The following is a 22,673-nucleotide window of genomic DNA, read 5'->3' as shown; positions in this document are numbered from 1 at the left end:
GACACCGCGGTGTGATGATCAATAAGAACATTCGAGGCATTTCCCCACTGGACTTCCATTACCCGCAGTGTTAAAACATTTCGCGAACACATTTTAGCCATTAACTCATTTTTATTGTCAGAGGAGAGTGCTTAATAGACTCTCTCGACTTTGGTTTCCCTCCTTGGTTTTGGAATGAAATCATCTGTTGGGTCTTGGCAACGCAGTCAGCCACAGAACAGAAAAACCTCACGTTTTCATTGCAGAAGTGACGGGTGGGGTGGGGGTGGGGGTTTCAACCAAGCTCGGCTCCTGAAGTCACTCATTTACTTTAGCAGATTTAGACTCTTGGTCTATCAGACTAAGCTGCTTTATTCCACTGGTAGCTTGTCCCTTTCCTGTTCCCCATCTCCCAGTAAGACAAGTGGCTCTATCATAAAAGAAGTGCACTCACTGGAGGGCCAGGTGGTGGCACACCTGGTTAAGCGCACATATTACGGTGTTCGAGGACTTGGGTTCAAGCCACTGGTCTCCTGCAGGGGGAAAGCTTCCTGAGTGGTGAAGCAGGGCTGCAGGTGTCTCTCTGACTCTCTCCCTCTCTCTCATTGTACCCTCTCCATTTATCTTGGTCTCTACTCAATCATAAGTAAATAAAAATATCTATTTTTAATTTTTATTAATTTAGAGTTCCGCATCCCATCCCCTTCATTGGAAGCTCTCCTGTTCTTTATTCCCTCTTGGAGTATGGACCAAAGATCTTTTTGGGATGCAGAAGGTGGGAGTTATGGCTTCTGTAATTGCTTCTCTGCTGGACATGGGTGTTGACAGGTGGATCCACACCCCCAGCCTGTTTCTGTCTTTCCCTAGTGGGGCAGGGCTCTGGGGAGGGGAGGTTCCAGGAAACATTGGTGAGGTCATCTGCCCAGGGAAATCAGGATGGTGTCATGGTAGCATCTACAACTTGTTGGCTGAAAAGTAAAATATATATATATATATATATATATATATATATATATATATATTTTTAATAAGTGTGCTATTTAGTTTAATAAGTATTTTTAAAGGCACATATTTTGCTTCTGACCATATGGGCTGATGGTTAACTGGTTTTACCTACAATTCAAACTCTAAATGGTGTAAGAACATATAGTCGTATGTTATCAGGAAAAAGTGTCTCTGCACCCTAGAATCTTAGACATTCTCCATTGACAGCTCCCTGGATGCTGCTGGTGGTTCATGGGAACAATGTAGAAGGGTCACAGCCTTTGAAATGTGGGCAGTTTACAGCTTCTGATGTTATTGCTAGCATCTACCTCCCGGCCGCCATCTTGATTTCTCTAATTCCAAACTTTATTGAGCAGGTTAAAGGGTAGATCGTCTTAGTGACCCATCTAAAAATCACATCCAGATTCCCCACACATCCCCAAAGCCAAGACTGGACCGCTTTCCTCTATCCAGTTAGGGAAGACTTGGGAGAATGTTCTAGCTTGAGATGAGATTTGTGGTGGAAGGAAGGAAGGAAGGAAGGAAGGAAGGAAGGAAGGAAGGGAGGGAGGGAGGGAGGGAGGGAGGGAGGGAGGGAGGAAGGGAGGTAGGTAGTGAGGTGTGATCCTGAGAACAGACACAGATCCCCTGCGGAAGCTGCTTGCAAAACGTTGGCACGTCCTTGACTCAGCTCCTCAGCTTTTGCGTTTCATAAACTAGATAGCTTTCCAAAGAGGGATCGAGGAGGTAGCTCACCAGATAGGCTGTCGGTCTTTTGTCAGGTGTATGATCAGGTTCAGATTCTGACACCACATGAGAGATGGGGAGGGGGCTGCAATGCTGTGATATCTCTCCCTCCCTGTTTCTCTGCTTCTTTCTTTCTCTGAATGGAAAAGAATCCTGGGTGAGGTTTAAAATTATGCATGAGATCCAAACTCAAAAAAAAAAAAAAAAAAAATTGGGGGAGGGGAGGTTTATCTTCTATCTTATTCATTTTGCAAAATGAAGGAAAACACCGGAGCATGGATATATGTGAATCGCTTTATCTTTCTGAAAGACTTGTTACATTCACTGTTTACAATTTGCTTCACAGCCACCAGACTGCACAGCCTGTGTGTGCGCGTGTGCGCGTGCGCGTGTGCCTGTGTGTGTGTGTGTTTTCACCAGAGCACCACTGAGCTCTGGCGATTGGTAGTGCCAAGGACTGAACCTGGGACCTCCTAGCTTCTGAGTGCTATGCATTTATTACTTCTGCACTATGAACTTGGCCCAGAATCACTGGATAGCGCAGTCTTAAGAATTTTTTATCTGGGGGCCTAGTTTGTGTGGAAGGTGCTGGAATTACAACTAAATATAAAAGCATTTCCCTCCCGGAGGACTTCCAGTTCTTAGCCATAGCGAGCCGGTGTGTGCTGGAGGCCCAAGCTGGGATTTGAGGTGAACGGGGAGAGGAGAGCTCCCCCTTTGAGGAGTGGGTTCTGCCTGAGGGTAGAGTCGGAGAGAAGACAAGACTTGCAGGCTCCCTTCTAGAGACTTTGATTTCTGAATTTATACTTGAAAAAGGATACAGGCAGGAGAGGTGGTTGCTTAGAGGTCAGCTGTGGTTACATTCCAGATTCTACTCTGTGCTTGAGGCTAACAAGATTTCTTCTGAACTTACCGTCTTAGACTTAAATAAATAAATAAATATAATAAATATACATTATAATATATTTTATATTATAAAATATAATCTATATATTTATATTATAAAATATAATCTCTATAAATATATATATAAACAACACTGTGTAAGGGTGAGATTTCTTTTACAACACTGACTATTTGAAAGGAGAATGTCCAGTCAATATCAACTATTATGCATGAAGAGTACAGACAGAGAAAAAAATGAAGCAGCATTATTACACGGGGGGGGCTCACTGCTATGTCTACAACTCTATATTTGGATATATTCGCCCCTCCCTCCCTTTTTAAGGCCCCATCGTCTTCTCTTCCTTTCCAAGTCACACCTCCAACTTTCACCACATCCAAACGCCCCTCCCTTTTCCCTCTTCTCTCTCTGGTCCCTGATGGAGTTGGAGTTGAGGGCCCTCTGGTTATCTTCCCCCTGTTGTTGTCTCTCCCTCTCTGAGAGTACGGATCTAAATTATTTCTGGGGATGCAGAAGGTGGGAGGTCTGGCTTCTGTCATTGCTTCTCCACTGGACATGGATGTTAATAGGTGGATCCACACTCCCCCAGCCTGTTTCTGTCTTTCCTTAGTGGGGCAAGGCTCTGGGGAGGGGAGGTTCCAGGACACATCGGTGAAGTCCTCTCTTCAAGGAAGTCAGGATGGAATCACGCTATTTCTGAATGTCCATTGGAAGAGTCCAGCTTGTAGTGCCTTGAGAGAAATAGGCCCACTATGTAGCCAACGACCCAATGTCCAGAAGCTTCACACCTCACTTGGGGAGCAAAGGGGCAATGGTGGAGTGTCCAGTATGAAGAAAGTTTGGTGCCTTGAAGAGCAAAAAGCCTCCCATGTACAAAAAACTTCCCACAAGCCCATGCGCAAATGACCTCCTTCCAAATGCTCTTCTCCAGGGAAGGAAACATCCCAGGTGAGAGATCCAGAGCTGGAAGGATTCCTTTCTGCCTGCGTCCTCATCCACTGGCAGATTGATTCCTGGGAAAATATTTCAGAAGATTGACCCAGGATGTAATCACTTCAGCCTCCCCCCTGACAGGAAGTTCACCATTTCCAAGGCCTAGTATTCAGTATTTAGACACTATAATGGCTGGGGAAAGTTTTTCATGAGTTTGAATGAAGGTCTGTGTGGCTATTTCCTCTTCCCTAGAGCTGCATGGCGCCTACCTGATAAGACCCCTCATAGATCACTCCAGCTAAGCCTGTGAAGGCTGTCAGATCACCCCTTGGTGACACTGACAGTAATCACCGCCATCAGCAGTAAGGCCACATACTAACCAGTGCACGAGCACGGCCCATAAATGGTGGGCATTTTTATGTTTTACATTATATTTTAAATTATTATTTTTTATTATTTATTTATAAAAAGGAAACAGTGGGAGATGGGCGGTGACACAGTGGGTTAAGTGCAGGTGGCGCAAAGGGCAAGGACCGGTGTCAGGATCCCGGTTTGAGCCCCCGGCTCCCCACCTGCAGGGGAGTCGCTTCACAGGTGGTGAAGCAGGTCTGCAGGTGTCTATCTTTCTCTCCTCCTCTCTGTCTTCCCTTCCTCTCTCCATTTCTGTCTGTCCTATCCAATGACGACGACAACAATAATAACTACAACAGCAAAACAACAAGGGCAACAAAAGGGAATAAATACTAAAAAATAAAAAAACATATAAAAAGGAAACACTGACAATACCATAGGATAAGAGGGGTACAGTTCCACACAGTTCCTACCACCAGAACTCCGTATCCCATTCCCTCCCTTGATAGCTTCTCTATTATTTATTCCTCTGGGAGTATGGACCCAAGGTCACTGTGGAAGGTCTGGCTTCTGTAATTGCTTCCCCACTGAACATGGGTGTTGACAGGTGGATCCATACTCCCAGCCTGTCTCTCTCTTTCCCTAGTGGGGCAGGGCTCTGGGGAAGCAGGGCTCCAGGACACATTGGTAGGGTCGTCTGCCCAGGGAAGTCTGGTCGGCATCTGGAACCTGGTGGCTGAAAAGAGAGTTAACATACAAAGCCAAACAAAATGTTGACCAATCATGGACCTAAAGGCTGGCATAGTGCAGATGAAGAGTGTGTGTGGGGGGGTCCTCCATTTTGTAGATAGCTAGTAGGCATATTTTAGTTAGATTCTAAAGGGCTTGTGGCTATACTAGTTTTTTGGTAATTTTTATATTTATCTGTTAGAGACAGAGAAATTGAGAACAGAGAGAGAGATACAGAGGGAGAGAGACAAAGAGACACCTGCTACTCTGCTTCACCACTCGTGAAGCTTTCCCCCTGCAGGCAGGGACCAAGGGCTCGAACCCGGGTCCTTGTGCGTTGTAATGTGAGCACTTAACCAGGTGTGCCACCACTGGGCTCCACACTTGATACTTTTATATGACTAATTCTCAGGACCTAAACGACTCAAGAAAAAAAATTAATTTCTTTATTCGGGAGATTAATGGTTTCTAGTTGACAGTAAAATACAGTAGTTTGTACATGTGTAACATTTCCCAGTTTTCCACATAACAATTCAACCCCCACTAGGTCCTCCTCTGCCATCCTGTTCCAGGACCTGAACCCTCCCCCCAACCCCAGAGTCCTTTACTTTCGTGCAATGAAACAGACCCTGCCCAAGTTCTGCTCTGTGTTTTCCCTTCTGATCTTGTTTTTCAACTTCTGACTGTGAGTGAGATCAACCCAATTTCATCCTTCTCTTTCTGGCTGATCTCACTTCACATGATTCCTTCAAGCTCCATCCAAGATGAGGTGAAGAAGGTGAAGTCACCATTTTTAATACCTCAGTAGTATTCCATTGTGTATCTAGACCACAACTTGCTCAGCCACTCATCTGTTGTTGGACACCTGGGTTGCTTCCAGGTTTTGGCTATTACAATTTGTGCTGCTGTGAACATAGGTCTACACACATCTTTTTGTCTGGGTGTGTTGGGTTCCTTAGGATCTATCCCCAGGAGAGGAATTGCAGGGTCACAGGGCGGGTCCACTTCTCACCTTCTGAGAGTTTCTCCAGACTGCTCTCCACAGAGGTTGGACCCATTGGCATTCCCACCAGCAGTACAAGAGGGTTCCTTTGTCCCCACAGCCTCTCCAGCATTTGTCGCTGCTACCTTTTCTGATTTAAAATTTTATTTTACAGACTAGGAAACTAAGTCTTAGAGAAACGAAGTAGATTTTAGCCCTGGGAGCAGAGCTAATAGGCCCCAGTGGACGGCTGGGCCTTCCTAAATGGCTTCTTTTCAGCTCTGAGAAAGCGAGTCAGGTCGTAGGCGATGCAGGTGGGTCTGTTTTCCCAGAGGGTCCTGGAGACATGATGACGTCATCACCTGCTCCTAGGGAAACTGCTTGCCGCGTGCTTCCAAGCACAAAGGCAGTCCTGTTGCCTTTCTTCTCCTCTCAGTACATCTTACAGCGGCATCTTTTTAAAGATCCTTTGTGTCAGCATAAATACTGTCAGAAGCCATGCGATTAGAAAATTGCAGCCCTGCAGTTCCTTTTGTCTTTAAAAGTGGATGAGATGAACAAAGCTGGATAAGGGTAAGAGACTGGCACACTTGAATGAGGGCCCCTGTGGTTACTACCAGGTCACTCCATCATCTGGGGCCCTAGTCAGGGAATCCTGGGATTCCCACAGTGGTTTCAAACCAAACTGATGCTTCTGACGCGGACATGAAACACAAGGGAGAAGCCCGCTTTCCCGGGAGCTCTTGTCCCCTGCCTGGAGTCTCCCCTCCACAAATACGAGATCAGTGAACGGATGGATGAGTGGCCCCGGGAAAGCAGGGGTGAATAACTAGAGCAGATGGAAGGAGAAAGACTGGTGAAGGGTGCTTTCCTTAGTCTTTGTATCCCGCTTGTGATCACAGCGATGTAATCAGTGTGTATTTCTCTGTAGACTCGATTCACCTGTGCGGATGCTTTAGGCTAAGATTGTATTTGAGAAAGATTTTATTTTCTGTTTATTTATTTATTTATTTTGGCCATCAGAGTTATTGCTGGGGCTGAGTGTCTGTCTGCATGGCTCCTCTATTTCTGGTGGCTGCCCCCCCCCACCCTTTCTCTTTCTTTTTGATGGAGGGAGAAAGAAAGGCTGAGAGAAAGAGAGACACCTGCAACACTCCTCCTCCGCCACCCGTGAAGATTCCCTCCCCTGCAGATGGAGACCACCGGGGATTTGAACCCAGGTCTTTGCACCTATGTGCCCACTACTAGGCGAGTCACCATTCAGTGCCCTCCACTTCATCTTTATGTCTTAAAAATAACATCAGCAATGCTCGGAATTTCCAATTACAAGAGCTTCTGTCTGACTTTCCTGGGAGTTAACTCTTCTTGGAAATGTGTTCTTCTAAGTAGAATAACCGAGGCCCAGGTGATACAGAAAATGTGTCTTCTGTTCACTTTTTCTGAGTAACTTTAGGAAGCCTTCCTTTATGGACACGTCATTTAGTCCGGCCTTCAGCCTTCGACTTGTTCATTGCCACACTATGTCAGCACAGCAATGAAAAGAAAATCAAGCCAAATGATTAACTGTACTGATGCAGAGAACTAGTAGAAGGAGAAAGAAACACATCCTAGAATATATATAATTTATTAATGAAGAAGATAGGCAGAGGAGGAGGAGACAGAGAGAGAGAGAGAGAGAACCAGACATCAATCTGGTATCTGTGTTGTGGGGGACTGAACTCAGGACCTCACGCTTGAGAGTCCAGTGCTTTATGTACTGTGCCACCTCCCAGACCACCATCTGGTGGTGACTACCATCAGTCAGGAAGCTATTGAAACAACAGTACACCACACCTGGGGTCTCACAGGTCCTAGGTTCAATCCCCTGGACCTCCACATCCCTAAATTAAGCCTTCCTCTGGTCTGTGTCTTTCATGAAAATAAGCATATCTTAAAAGTAACAAACTCTTCTTACCACCTGTAATTTAAACACCCAATTCATTTACTAGAATATGCTCTCTGGTTAATATTCTTTATTGTGAGTGCATTACAATTCTATTCTCTGCAGAGGGATTTTATAACACTATTCTTCCTCTTTAGATAGTATTAGTGATTTACAAAATGACAAGATAACAGGGGTTACAACTCCACACCATTCCCACTCCCAGAGTTCTGGATCCCCAGTCCCTCCACTGGAAGCTACAGCAGTTCTCCCAAGATTGTAGATCTGGGCTGAGTATTATTTCTACAACTCTCTGCCTATGTTTGTCTATGTTTATGGTACTGTCCTCATCATCATACTTTGTATAATTTAGGCCACATTTGCTAACTTAGAATTAAGCTCCATAGAAGCGTTGCTGGTTCAGGAGTGAACTGCCCAGTCCTCACTCATCTCCTGCACTGAGGAGGCTTCACACTTGGTTTACTGCAGCTTCACTGGGCTCAGTGGTGTCCATGCAGCTCGCCTAGTAAATGCATCCCTTTACCAAGTCTGTTTTTATTCTGCTAATATATATATATTTTTTTTTTGTTTTTTTCTTCTGTTGTCTCTTCTAGGTTTGCTGGGATGGGAAACCTTCTCAAGGTCCTTACCAGGGAAATTGAAAACTACCCTCACTTTTTCCTGGATTTTGAAAGTAAGTTCCCCAAATGAAAAGGCAAGGAATGAAAACTCTTGCCTTCCATTATCATTCAGGGACTGACTTTGTGGCACAGACACGGACATATCTCCATGTCTCTTGGGAATCTGCAGAGATTGTTTATATTCTTTTTCTCCTGCTGGTAAGGAAAAGAAATCTGGGCAGGGTGGATAGCGTAATGGCTATGCAAAGAGACTCTTATGCCTGAGGCTCCAAAGTCCCAGGTTCAGTTTCCTGCACCACCATAAGCCAGAGCTGAGCAGGGTTTTGGTGTTTCTCTATCTTTCTGTCTCTCTCTCTGTCTCTGCATCTCTCTAAAAATAAAATAAAAAGAAAAAAGAAAGAAAAATCCAACAGAAAACAGTTTTAGCTATCACAGGCTCCGTTAAATATCACCATGTATTTTTCCCACTAATACCCACTCAATACTGTATTATTATATTCCAAATAAAAAGAATACAGCCAGTAGTGTGTACAAATGAATATAAAGTAAATATCACTAAACGTGAAAGGAAAACATGACCAATACCAGAAACTAGATCTAGAGATGATTTAGTTTGAGTCATCTGTTCTTTCCATGTTAATGATATGAAATTATTTCAGCATTTTTACTCCTTTCCTCTGAGAGGTGATATTTCCTTTACCAAAAACTTGGCATTATTTGCTGAGGTAAAATGACTGATGAATCATGACTTTAAAAGAAAAAAAAAAAAAAAGCAGAGTCTTTCTTATCTGTTTATTTTCTTGATTGAATACATTTACATCTCAGTGACACATTTTTTGTTTAGCCAAAATAAACTCATGTTTCTTCCACACTCCTCTGTTCTTTTTTTTTTTTTTCAAGTCATCATTTCACAATAGCAGCTAAATGTCTTTTGAACAGTCCTTGCCATATGTTGCAAATTTTAATACGCTTTTTAAGCTTTGATTTTTCAAGGAGCTTGTATGAAAAATAATTGGAACTTGGTGCTGGGTAGGTTAAATATTCTAGCAGACATTTTCCAAGTAAAGGCTAGGCCATGCTTGCCTGGTACGGTAAGCCAATTGGTTAAACTTCCTTTTGTGTATTTTTAGCATCTTTAGTGGATCTAAAATAGCCATTTGGAACAGAAAAGTGACCCAGAGCTCACGTACTCTGGAGAAGAATAGTTGAATCTAAATTCTATCCGATTGGACGTACCTCTCATCTGACTTAACTCGTGTGCAGTTGTTGTTCTTGTTTTCCTGCGTCTGGTTGGGCTTAGGGAGGGGTGTCGCTGGGAGCGGAAGAAACAGTTGGACCTGATACTTCAGAAAGAATAGACTTTATTCACTGTTGTAACTTTGCTGCTTCTCTGTAGTGCGCGCACTGTCACTGGGGCTGCAGCGGTGAGGATCTCTTGATATCTTTCAGGAATTTTTACGAAGCCAAGTCTCTGTCATCCCATCTCCTAATCTTTCTCCTGGCATACTTAGTTGTCCCCTTGGACCAAGGCTTCCTCTCCTCCCCGCATCCCTTTCTTCCTTCTCCTCCTTTACTGGTGGTGTTTATGGATTGCGGTATACTTGGTAGTGTCTGCAAGACACTCTCACCCTCAAATTAAGTCTTTTCTACCATCTTCTACCAGGACCCCAAAGTCCCTGAAGTCCCCTGCCCTTGATATCTTAACACATCCTTATTCATTGATGGATGGATTGATTTTATTGCCTCTGTAGTTATTGCTTAGGCTTGGTGCTGGCACTATGAATCCACCACTCCCAGCAGCCATTTTTTTTTCCATTTTTTTTTTTAATTGAATAGGACAAAGAGAAAGTGAGACAGGAGATGGGGGTGGGGGAGAGAAACATAGATACCTGCAGACCTGTTTGTGAAGCTCCCTCCTCCCACCCCCTACCCTCCGCATGTGTGGATCGAGGGTTTGAACCTGGGTCCTTGTGCTTGGTAATATGTGCACTTAACTAGATGGCCTACTGTCTGGCCCCCTCATGTATACTACAAGGCCCAAAGCCAGAATAAGATACTCTGTCCATTGCAACCTTCGAGGGCATCTAAACACCCACCCAGGGCTGTTGACATCCTGTTGTTTCATGGAAACCTCACATCCCAACACCTTGTATGCTACTCCAAAAATACCCACTAGCTCAGCTGGCCCCCGCTCACCGACACAGACATCCTTGGGTTCTTAGCTATCCATGCTTCCACAAAGAGTCACGGTGAGTTCCTTGGAAACTCTTGTTTAAAAACTTTTGCTGTTGGGAGCTGGGAAGTAGCGCAGCGGGTTAAGCGCAGGTGGCGCAGAACAAGGACGGTGCAAGGATCCCGGTTCGAGCCCCGGGCTCCCCACCTGCAGGGAATCACATCACAGGAGGTGAGGTGGGTCTGCAGGTGTCTATCTTTCTCTCCCTCTCTCTGTCTTCCCCTCCTCTCTCCATTTCTCTCTGTCCTATCCAACAACAACAACATCAATAATAACTACAACAATAAAACAACAAGGGCGACAAAAGGGAATAAATAAATAAATATTAAAAAAAACACCTTTTGCTGTTATGAATGCAGTATCTGTGGGAATGGAAAGCAATGGTTATTCTTTTTTTTTTTTAATGGTGAAGTCACCATTTTTTTTAATATTTTATTTTTATTTATTTATTCCCTTTTGTTGCCCTTGTTGTTTTATTGTTGTAGTTATTAATGTTGTTGTTGGATAGGACAGAGAGAAATGGAGAGAGGAGGGGAAGACAGAGAGGAAGAGAGAAAGACAGACACCTACAGACCTGCTTCACCGCCTGTGAAGCGACTCCCCTGCAGGTGGGGAGCCGGGGTTCGAACCGGGATCCTTACGCCGGTCCTTGTGCTTTGCACCACCTGCGCTTAACCCGCTGCACTACAGCCCGACTCCCAGCAATGGTTATTCTCTGGTGCTCTGTGGAGCATCAGATTTCTGATTCCATGTCTCAGGGTGGAGCTTCCGTCGCCCTACTGAAAGAGAAGGACCTTTCCGCCAGGAAAAAGACCTGGACTCCACTCTGTTCTGGCAACTGATTCTTAGCCCCATCTGGGACTTGGAGTAGTGGCCACTGAGTGAGGCTTATCAAGAGGTGTGGTTCTGAGAAGCAACAGAACAGGCTAGATCTTGGCAGTCAGGGGAATGGACTTTCAAGATGGCAAGTTTGTAAACGGTTTGGAATACTATGGGATGGTGGAGACATAGCAAGTCGGAAGAGGACTGGTGCTTTGGTTCCTGAGCTTCCCAGTGGGAGCACAGATTCAAGATGGATCACTCTGAATATAGAAACTGGCTGGCAAAGAGTTAAGGAGAAAGCCTTGGAGGGTGGGAGAGAAGCTGAACAACATTGCATCAGCAGCTTAAATCAAGTTGGCACTTCCGCTTTGAGTGTGGAATTTTCTTTTTGAAGTCGGTGATGGGGTGTAATTGAACTGGGTCAAATAGATATAATGAAGCAGGGTCAAAATATCAGACAAAATTAAACACACCTGTCCTTGGGTTGCCCAGATGTATAGATCTGCTTTAAGTAAGCCTGTGTGAGCTTTCCAGAGAGTTCTACACTTCATGCTCTCTTAACATCTTTTTCACACCAATCTTTTCCTCACCCCACCCCCCACCTTCTTGTCATGTCTGTATTTCCTCTTTAAAAGATAAGAACATAAGCAAATAAAATGCACCCATTCTTTCATGCACATTGCTGCTTCTTCTTCTAGCGTTTGCCCTTCTTCCGTAGCCAGTTAACAGCGTCAGGTTGAGCCTGATGTAAAGCTTCGAGACATGGATTGAGGCCTGTTACTGACTGTCTAGGGAAATCGCCTCATCGTGATACTGTGAGCTTTCACCTTCCAGTGATGTGGTTCTAGAGATTCTCAGACTGAAGCGATTCTTAGAGCTATCTAGTGAGCCAACTTTTTTCAAAATGTTTTTTTTTTATTTTATTTATTTATTCCCTTTTCTTGCCCTTGTTGTTTTTTATTGTTGTAGTTATTATTGTTGTCATTGTTTTGGATAGGACAGAGAGAAATGGAGAGGAGAGGGGGAAGACAGAGAGAGGGAGAGAAAGACAGACACCTGCAGACCTGTTTCACCGCTTGTGAAGCGACACCCCTGCAGGTGGGGAGCCAGGGCTTGAACCAGGATCCTTAATGCCGGTCCTTGTGCTTAGCGCCACCTGTGCTTAACCCGCTGCGCTACAGCCCGACTCCCTCAAAATGTTTTTTATCTTTATTTATTTGATAGTGCCGGGCTAGCTTCGCGGGTGGGAGACAGACCACCAGAGACTCATGGCTGAGCTGTACGCAGTATCTCTTTATTCATGTGGAACGCAGCACAATCTAAGCTGTCTCTCCCTACTCACAACCCTGTCCTTATATATACTGGCCAAGTAGGGTGGAAACAGGATGTGACGTAGAGAGGGTGGAGCAAAAAGACAGCGGTGGAAATCAGGGTGTACTAGGAGAGGGGGCGGAGCAAAAAGACATCATGAACCAGTGGGGATTGAACCAATGCCCTGCAGGCAGGGTGGTGCTTAGTTAACAGTGGTTATGTAAACAGAATACAGTGTTAAGGGGGGGGGGATTGAACCAATGCCCTGCAGGCAGGGTGGTGCTTAGTTAACAGTGGTTATGTAAACAGAATACAGCGTTAAGCAGGGGGGATTAAACCAATGCCCTGCAGGCAGGGCGGTGCTTAGTTAACAGTGGTTATGTAAATAGAATACAGCGTTAAGCAGGGGGGATTAAACCAATGAAACAGAAGGGGTTTTAGAAGCATGCCAACAGATAGAGATAGCCAAACATCAAGAGGAAGGGGGGTTGGAGAGAGAGAGAGAGAGAGAGAGAGAGAGTCAGAGAGACACCTGCAGCCCTGCTTCACCACTTGTGAAGTTTTCCCCCTGAAGGTGGAGACCAGGGGCTTGAACCAGGGTTCTTGCAAGTTGTAACATGTGTGCTCAACCAGGTGCACCACTCCCCACCCCCATGAACCAACTTAAAAAAAATTACCTTTTTTCTTTATTTTTGTGTTATCTCATATTATCTTTTTTAATTATCTTTATTTATTTACCATTTGGAGGTAGCCAGGAATTGAGAAGGAAGGGAAAGATGGGGAGGATGAACAACAGAGAGATACCTGCAGCCCTGTTTCACCAATCACAAAGCTTACTCCCTGTGGGTGGGGACCCAGGGGCTTGAACCTGGGTCCTTGTGCATTATGACATGTGTGCTCAACCAGGTGCACCACTGCTCAGCCCCTGAACCAGCTTTTTATAGAGTAGTTGCCTGAGCCTCACCCTCCAGTTCCTTCCCATGGAATGGTCTGCCCCAAGGGTCTCTCCAGATTCTAAGGTACAGAAATGAAGTCTCCATATCTGGACACAGAAGACCTCTCTTTTGTTCTTATTTTCCCATTTTCTCTTGCTAAGCAAATAGTTGACCCCCAGCCGGAAATCAGTTATGACTCTACTTCCTCAAGCCTTCACAGAGTTGGAATCAAACTTCTCAAACACAAGAACCATTTAAGTAGATTAACATGTGTACCAGACCATCGTGCTTCAAAGTTATTTCAGCAAACAACTCTAGCTTCCCAAAGATCACTTCAGAAGATGAGAAGACTTGTCTCCAAAGAAGATAAACACATACTCAAGAAGCTCTTGAAAAGTTGTGCACTGTAATTAGCTAGGTGGAAATGTAAATTGAAACCACAGTGTGAGTGGCACCTCAAGACTGAGGCCATAAGAAGTATTGCTGAGGAAGTGGAAAGAGGATGATCCTTACACACTACGATGGACATGTGAGACGGCGCAGATACTTCAGACAACAGTCTGGGGAGGAGTCAGGTGGTAGCGCAGCAGGGTAAGCACGCATGGTACAAGGTGCAAGGACCGGCGTGAGGATCCTGGTTAGAGCCCCCAGCTCCCCATCTGCAGGGGGGGTCACTTCACAAGTGGTGAAACAGGTCTTCAGGTGTCTATCTTTCTCTCCCCCTCTCTGTCTTCTCCATCTCTCTTGATTTCTCTCTGTTCTATCCAACAACAGTGACAACAACAATAATAATAATAATAAAAAGTGCAACTACAAGGGCAACAAAAATGGGAAAAAATGGCCTCCCGTAGCAGAGGATTCATGGTGCAGGCACCAAGCCCCAGAAATAAGCCTGGAGGCAAAAAACAAAAACAAAAACAGTCAGGAAGTTCCTCAAAGAGAGAAACACGATATTTCTGTTGGACCCAGTGATTTTACCCTTAAGGTCTCTACTTAAGGAAAATAAATACATAGGCCCACACAGAAACCGCATCAAGAATATTCAAAACAGCATCATCCATAGCAGATAAGACAATCTCTGAATGCCCATCGACTCCTCCGGAGGCCATGAAAATATATCCCCAACAGAATGAGCAATAAGCAATTATTTAGTGGAATGAAAATTCAAGAGAAATGCAGGACTGAGACCTAGCTGCCTTGAAATCATGATACGAAGTGAAGGAAGCCAGTCACAAGAGCATGCGTGGCTCCATGTATGATGCCGTGCACATCAGATATCTGGATTGGGCAAGTCATAGCAACAGAAGATTCATGAGTAGTTGTCTAAGCCTGGAGAGAGGTCGCGAGAGAGCTGGAGAGCAGTTACTGATAGGGGCACTTTCTTGTTCGAGGGAGAAGGTGCTTCTTGCTTGTGATGATGGCTGCACAGTCATCAGCAGCTAAAGATCACTGAAATGTCTTTAAGAAGGATGAGTCATGCTCCCTGAAGGTAACAGTAAAGCTGTTCTCCAACATCTTTTATCCGACACATCTGATTTCCTGCATCTGTTTAATCCTGACATCATTCCATCACTCCAGACCTGGCAGTTGCTCTCCTTTGCCTGATTCTTCGACTTGTACGATCTGTTTTATTTAAGGCATGATTTATAGGCGTTGAAATCTCTCGTCCTGGGAGTCCATATCAATCCATTTTGACAAATGCCACACTTTATCACGACACAGAATATTCCCATCATTCTAAGAAGTTTCAATCTACTCCTTCCCAGTCAATCCATTCCCCTACAATCCTATAGATGCAGACACTGATCAGACCTAATTTACATCTCAGAAGAATAATTTGGGACAGGGAGATAACTCAGCCTGTTAGAGCATCAAGTTGTGAGCCGGAAGTCCCAAAGACCACTGGTTCAATCCCTGGCATCACCTTATGCCAGAGCTGAACAGCACTTTGACTTTCTCTCTTTCTAAATAAACAAATAAATATTTTTAAAACCCAAAGGCTATTTACTTAATCTGTGTGTTACTGCACTCCATATAAGTGGAATCATATAGTATATACTTTGGCATTTTTGTATCAATATCATGTGTTTGAGATTCAACCATTCTATTACATCTATTATAAGTTTGTTCCCTTTTAAAAAAAATATTTAGTTCTATTATTAAATTGATAGGACAGAGAAAAACTGAGCGTGGAGGGGGAAATCGAGAAGGAAAATAACAGAGAGACACCTGCAGACCTGCTTCACCATTCCTGAAGCTGGGGACTGGGAACTGGGGGCTTGAACCCTGATCCTCACACTTGGTAACTTCTGTGCTAGACTGGATGTGCCACCACCCGGATCCCACAAGTTTGAGCACTCTCTTTTTTTTTAGGCTAAGGACTCTTCCATTTCATGACAGCTGTGCCTTCACTCTCTTGGTGATGAACATCTGGGCTATTTCCAGTTTTTTTTTTTGTTTTGTTTTATTTATTTTTTTTTATTATGAGTCAACTTTCTATAAACATTCTCATAAAATCTTTGTGGGCATCGTTTCTTTTACAGCAAGCCCTGAGAGAGGAAATGATAAGTCATGGAATTGTTATACATAACTTTTCAAGAGACTGTCAAACAGTTTTCCCAGTGGGATATACTATTGTACATTCTTACTGACAGCATAGAGGACACCAGGTGTCCTGTGTCTCCTCCACCTTTTAACTGTCAGCGCGTTCCCTGTTCCCTTTCAGCTCTTCTGGTGGTTGTGTTAGGGAATCTGATTCCGGGTGAGATTTCATTTCCGTAACAACTGTGAATGCAGGAAAACTGTTTGGCCTGCTCATTCGCTCTTTGTAGGAATTGCCACTCTGGTCCTTTGCCCTTTATAATTGGATTCTTTTTTTTTTTTTTTCTGTTTGCATCACTAAACTTTGGGAGTTCCTCACTGTATACTGGATAGCTCTCTTTTATGAGATGTAGTTTACAAATACTTTAATAAGTCAATGACTTGCCTTTTTTATGTTATTATTATTACTGATACCTTTCAGGACAAGCAGTTTTAAATGCTAGTGAAGTACAACTGGCCATTTTTCTGTACGTGCATACGATGTCCTCTTTAAGAAATGAAGCCAAAGGTCGTAAAGGTCTTGTCCTATGTTTCTTGGGAGTTGAGAATTCTGACCTAGCATTGAAGCTAATAACCAAACCTGCCCTAATTTTTATGCATGTTCTCAGAAATGAATTGTCTTAAGCTTCTTATTAGAAAATAGATTGTTGGGAAAAGCCATGATTTTTTTGGTGGGGGGGGGGCATGGAAAAAAATTGGGAAATACTTGATGATATTTTCAACAACCCACAGTTAACCTATGGGGCTATGGGGCTATTTTTGGACCAGTTCTCTCCTCTTGCCTTATCCTTGTGACTAAGACCAATGTAAAACAATGCGAAATTACAAAGATTTAACAAGAGTAAGTTCCAGAAGAGGCCCTCACTCGAGAGGGTCATGTAGAAAACGGAGAAATGTCACACATGTACAGACTATTGTATTTTACTGTCAGCTGTAAACGGTTAATCCTCCCCCCAAAAGTTCTTCAACTTTCTAGTTTTTTTTGTAAGATTATATTGACTGTTCTAACTCCTTTACTTTTTTCTAAAGAGATTTTATGGGCGGGGCCAGATAGTATAATGGTTATACAAAGAGACTCCCATGCCATGAGTCCCCAGGTTCAACCCATAGTGCCACCTTAAGCCAGAGCTGAGCAGCATTCTGGAAAACAAAAGAAAAGAAATTTTATAATCGACCTTAAGCTTCTAGAAACACAACCTTGCTGTTGTTACTTACAAATTATGTTACGTCTACAGACCTGTTCCTAAGAGTCGCCATCTAACACTACGGATTCCTCCTCTCTGTGAATAGGGCTGTTGTCCATCCATATAACTAGTTTTTCACTTTACCTGCAGTGTTTTATAGTTTTCAGAGGCTCTGTGCATTTTCAGTTCAGCACAACCCTGCACATTTCACACCTCGTCATATGCTGTTTCCTCGTTCCTTCAGAATCTCTATCTTTTCTATTGTTGTTCTTGTAAACAAATACTTGGCACTCGCTTTTGTCTTTAGCTAATGAGATCTATCCTTTCATTGGCCTGCTTAGTGCATTCCCATTTAATTATTATCTGCATGCCTAATTAATGCTTGTATTTGCATGCCTCTCTCAAAGCTGATTTATGGTTGTTTTATTTATTTAGTTAGTTTGGTGGTGTTTTCCTGCCTTTTTGATTAAATCAAATCATCACTGATGTCATTTTTCTATTATTTTTTTTTGTTTTGCTTTTCCCGTTGATCTTTACGTCATGACTCTTTGTGCTTGTTTTAGCAATGGTCTAGCATGTATCTTTAACTTGCTGCAATCTGTCTTCAAACACGTCCTTTACTTCATGAAGAAACTAAGAATCTGTTCTCTCCCAGGCCCCATCCTTCCTTTTTTTTTTTTCTGTTCTTGTTACTGTGTGTTTAGCTTCTCTGTGTTTTATAAGCTTCCTACTGCAATGCTTGTTTGTTTTATTTAGACTCTCAATAGTCATTGAATATGAGTGTACATATATTTTTGAGTTTATGAGAATTTATTGGCCTTTTAATTTAAAAGTCCAGATTTATTTCCGTTGTTTCTTAGTCAGGCTTTCAGTTTTGTTTCTCTGCACTTCTTTTAACTCTGCATTTCTCCATGTGTTATTCAATTTCACCCTTTGGCTTGTCAGTACCAACTAGTTCCTTGCTTTTTTTTTTTTTTCCTGAGTTATCTCAGGGGCTTGGTGCTGGCACTACAAATCCACTGCTCACTTTCCCCATTTTATTGGATAAGACAGAGAAATTGAGAGATGAGGAGGAGATAGAAAGAGAGAGAGAGAGAGAGAGAGAGAGACACCTGCAGACCTGCTTCACCACTTGTGAGTGACACCCCCCCATACACAGGTGGGAAGCCGGGGGCTCGAACTACGATCTTTGTGCAGGTCCTTGTGCTTAGTATTGTAGGTGCTTACCCCTCTGCACTACCATCCGGACTCCCACTTGGAGCATCTTTTCATGTCTGTTGGCCCTTTGGATTGCTCCTTTGAAGAAGATTCTGCCTATAGCTTTCCCCTGGTTTTCAAAGGGGATGTTCAACCTTTTAAAAGATCATTTGTTGGTCCGGTGTTCTCCATTTATTTTTATATATAAGTACTTCTCTTTGGTATCAAATCCTTGCACTTACGCCTGAAGAGCTTTTCTGAGGAAAGGATTTGTATTCCATCTTTTAAAAAATGTTTTTATTATCTTTAGTTATTCATTGGATAGAGATAGCCAGAAATCAAGAGGGAAGGGGTTGATAGAGAGGGAAGGAGACAGAGAGGCACCTCTAACACTGCTTCACCACTTGCAAAGCTTTCCCCCTTGCAGGTGGGGACCAGGGGCTTGAACCCGGGTCCTTGAGCTCATGTGACCACCACCTGGCCCCTTCCCATCTTATTCTTATGTCATTATGTATCTTACCTAGTGTTCAGCATAAGACTGAACTTGAAGTCTCAGCTTAGACACTGTGATTTTGATTGGTGCTCGTTGAGTGATTACCTAGCAAGCACCTCCTCTGCCCCAATATCTCTGAGGTGGGGTCTTGGTGGGGCAGGGACAGCACTGAGCAAGACAGCTGTGGGAACATTAGAGTGACCCTCTTCTTCGAGAAGTACATGGCTTTATGGGGAAGGCGGGATGCACACACACATGGTAAAAGGACAGTAGTACAGACAGCAGAAAAGACATTAAATAGAATTAAGAGCAAGTGTAAGTAAGTCATGGCAGAAGAAGGGGAGGGAGGTGGTGCGCCTGTCTAAGCATACATAGCACCAAATGCAAGGACCCACTTAAGGATCTGCATCCGGATTCGAGCCCCAGCAACAACCCTAGGGCTAAATAAATAAATAATGAAGAAACATGAGAGAGAGAGAGAGAGAGAGAGAGAGAGAGAGAGAGAAGAAGAAGAAGAAGAAGAAGAGGAGGAGGAGGAGGAGGAGGAGGAGGAAGAGGAGAAGGAGGAGGAAGAAGAAGGAAGTTTGGTTTGTTTCTTGGTTGACAGTATTTTTTTTTTTTTTAATCATTGCTGGAGCTTTACTGCTTGGCCCAATTTTCACACAGAAAGAAAGACAGAGCCAGAGAGGGACCCCAGCACTGAAGCCTCCTCTGGAATGGTGAGGGTTGGGCTTGAACTTCTGTCACCTGCCTGGCAAAGCAAGTGAATGATCTAGATCTGAACTATTTTGCACTCTGGAGAAATGATTTTCTTGTGTGTATAAGACAAGTTCATTTTTATGAGCACAGTAAGAGCCCAAAGGAAATAATAATGGCAGTGGTGTTAGTCTTTTTGAGCTCAGAAAGTTTCCCAACTGTTGAACTTACAGACTCTGAATGTTTACGCTTCCTGTAGACTTCTCTTTGAAACAAAGAAAGTTCAGATTAACTGGTTATCTAGGATTTTCCTTTCTTTTTCTCTTTCTTTCTTTCTTTCTTTTTTTTCTTGACAGAGACCATTTCTTTTTTTAATTTTTATTTATAAAAAACAAACACTGACAAAAAAACATAGGATAAGAGGGGTACAGCTCCACACAGTTCCCACCACCAGAACTCCGTATCCCATCCCCTCCCCTGATAGCTTTCCTAGTCTCTATCCCTCTGGGAGTGTGGATCCAGGGTCATTATGGGGTCCTGACCTCTACTTTGATTCTCCTCTGATAGGCTTGACTAGCTGGGGTCATTCAGAGGGGGCGAGGCAGTCTTAGAGGGCAGGTGGGGAAAAATAAGAGATGTCTTATCTTTCTGTCACTTCACAAGTGAAACAGACCACGGGCTGAACAGAGCAGGTCTGGGAAGCCATTTATTCACACTGCTCTGTTGACAGCAATCCTTCTTGACGTTTCTAGCCTTCTGGCTTAGCCAGTGCTTCTCATCTATGTCGACAGCCTTATTTTCACCCTCTCGAATCCCCAGTGGATCAGACAGGGACTCGGGGCTCTCCTTAACGTCTTCTTTCTCTTGACCGAGAGTCACATCTGGACTTCAGAGTCTTTCTATCTGCCTTGAGGTCTAACTGCTCAGTGAGTGCCAAACTAGGACCATGACACACACCATCCTTGCAGTTACCTTTGTTCATGTGACATCACAGGGATGCCACTGCTGAAGCCTAAGAAACAGTCCTCAAGGGACACATTTGTTCCTTTTTGTGGCGCCTCATCTCCCTGTTCCATGGCAGGGGCTCTGGGCACGGTGTGACTAAGATCCCTGTGCTAATAACTATGTCAGACCCACCCTGCTTGTATTTTCCACTGGGCCTTTGTGATTCTCATGTCGTTTCTGTAAGCAGTCCCGTGTTTTCCTACAAATCATCGCTGCTTGACATCCTCGGCTGCTAATAATAGGTCATTATTTATGTTGCTCCCTCTCTGAAGGGGAGACAGGTGGCGGAGTGAGGAAGTGGGTGGAGAAGAAGACCCAGAGCTTTAATTCATGACTTTTTCAAAGCCCTTTTTTTGCTCTACCTTTCCTGCGTGTTTATCTGAGAGGGGGCAGGGAGCCGAAGTGCTAGTGACGATCAATCCTTCAAGCCAAGGGCATCTCCAGATAAACTCTGCCTTCTGTTCACCTTATCTGTGGTCAATTTGCTTGATTCTCTGTCAAGAGTCTCCACAGAGACCTAAATGGGTCGTTAGGAGAAGGTATGTGTGTTCCTGCTGTTGTGAAGACAGAGCTGGTCCTTGGTGGATTTATCAAGATAAGGACACTTTGATTTGACAGCCCAGCTCTGCTTTGAGCCCTTGCTGTCATGCCCCGGGAAACACCCACTGAAGGTATTCCTTCCTGACAAACATAGCACATGGCCACCTTCTTCTCTATCCCACGGAGGAATGACAAGAATTCTGCTTTCAGTAAAGATCCAAGCCCTTGGTGAACTCTTCACCTGACTCCAGTGACATCAAAATGCTGACCGTTCACATCCACTGTCACTTGCGGACTGAACCCTGGGAGGAGAAGCAGACTCCCCCTACACAAACGGATACGGCTTAACTACCCTAACTGAGAAGTGGTTTCTCCTCCCTCCCTGCGGAACATGCCAACACCTGGGCTTCACGGAGGGCTTAGAGGCGGAATACCTGCGCTCAGGGTCACAGGGCGCACGACTGTTCCATCACTCCTGCGATAGAGATCCAGAACAGCGGTGTAAATCATCAGCTGGAGATGGGCCTAGGGAGACTTGTTCCAAGGCATCTGGAGGGATTGCTTTCTGAAATTGCCTCTGTAAATCACAGGGATTTTTAACCTCATCAGCGTGAGACAGGAGGATCCCGTCTTGACAGGAGCGTTTCCTTCCATTTTGATGAAATCCTTGGCGGTGATTAGAAGGGTAGAATGTAATTCTTTGGAGTGGCACCACCAAAGGAATCACTGATGAACTGATGGCGGCTGCAGATAAGGAGCAGGTCTCATCCTTAGTGCTACCGGTGAGCTTGTGCACTGTAACCACAGGCCGGTCCTCGGGTTACAGGCAGAAAAACAAAACCTGTCCTTCAGGGCTCCTCTTTGCTCAGCTAATACCCGAGGACATCACTGGCAGGTTAAATATAGTAACCTTTCCAATCATAAAAGTGTCTCTTTTTCTTTTTTCTTTTTTTTTTTTCCTGCCTCCAGGGTTGTTGCTGGGGCTCCGTGCCAGCACTCTGAATCCACTGCTCCTGGAGGCTCTTTTTTTCCCCTTTTCTTGCCCTTGTTGTTTGTTATTGTTATTATTGTTATTGCTGTCATTGTTGTTGGACAGGACAGAGAGAAATGGAGAGAGAAGGGGAAAACAGAGAGGGGGAGAGAAAGACAGACACCTGCAGACCTGCTTCACTGCCTGTGAAGCGACTCCCCTGCAGGTGGGGAGCCAGGGGGCTCGAACTTGGATCCGTAGGCCAGTCCTTGTGCTTGCTGCCGTTTGACCGCTTGTGCTACTGTCTGACCCTTTTTATTGTTTATTATTACTGATTTGATATTGATTTAATAAAATGACAAGACAACTGGGGTACAAACTCTGCACCGTTCCTGTCCCCAGAGTTCTGAGTCCCCATCCTCTTCACCCCTACAGCAGTTCTCCAGAGGTCACAGATGTGGGTTGACTGTCATCCTGACAACTGTCCTCCTATATTTGTATATATTTACCTTCCC

General features: G+C 44.2%; 1 protein-coding gene across 2 annotated transcripts in view; it reads left to right on the top strand.

The window, feature by feature from the left end:
* Positions 1 to 8,120: 8,120 nt before the first annotated feature.
* CYRIA (CYFIP related Rac1 interactor A) overlaps positions 8,121 to 22,673 on the top strand; it is a 40,438-nt gene continuing 25,885 nt past the window's right edge. The window contains exon 1 of one of the 2 annotated variants that reach the window (XM_060186581.1): positions 8,121 to 8,224. In XM_060186581.1, coding sequence (XP_060042564.1) covers positions 8,155 to 8,224 — 70 coding nt within the window. In that variant the 5' untranslated portion in view covers positions 8,121 to 8,154. The remainder of the gene's footprint in view (positions 8,225 to 22,673) is intronic. The other variant, XM_060186582.1, reaches the window with a different exon arrangement.

This window comes from Erinaceus europaeus, chromosome 3 (assembly GCF_950295315.1).
Source record: "Erinaceus europaeus chromosome 3, mEriEur2.1, whole genome shotgun sequence".
In the NCBI taxonomy this organism is placed as follows: Eukaryota; Metazoa; Chordata; class Mammalia; order Eulipotyphla; family Erinaceidae; genus Erinaceus; species Erinaceus europaeus.
This window is presented reverse-complemented; position numbering and strand designations above follow the sequence as displayed.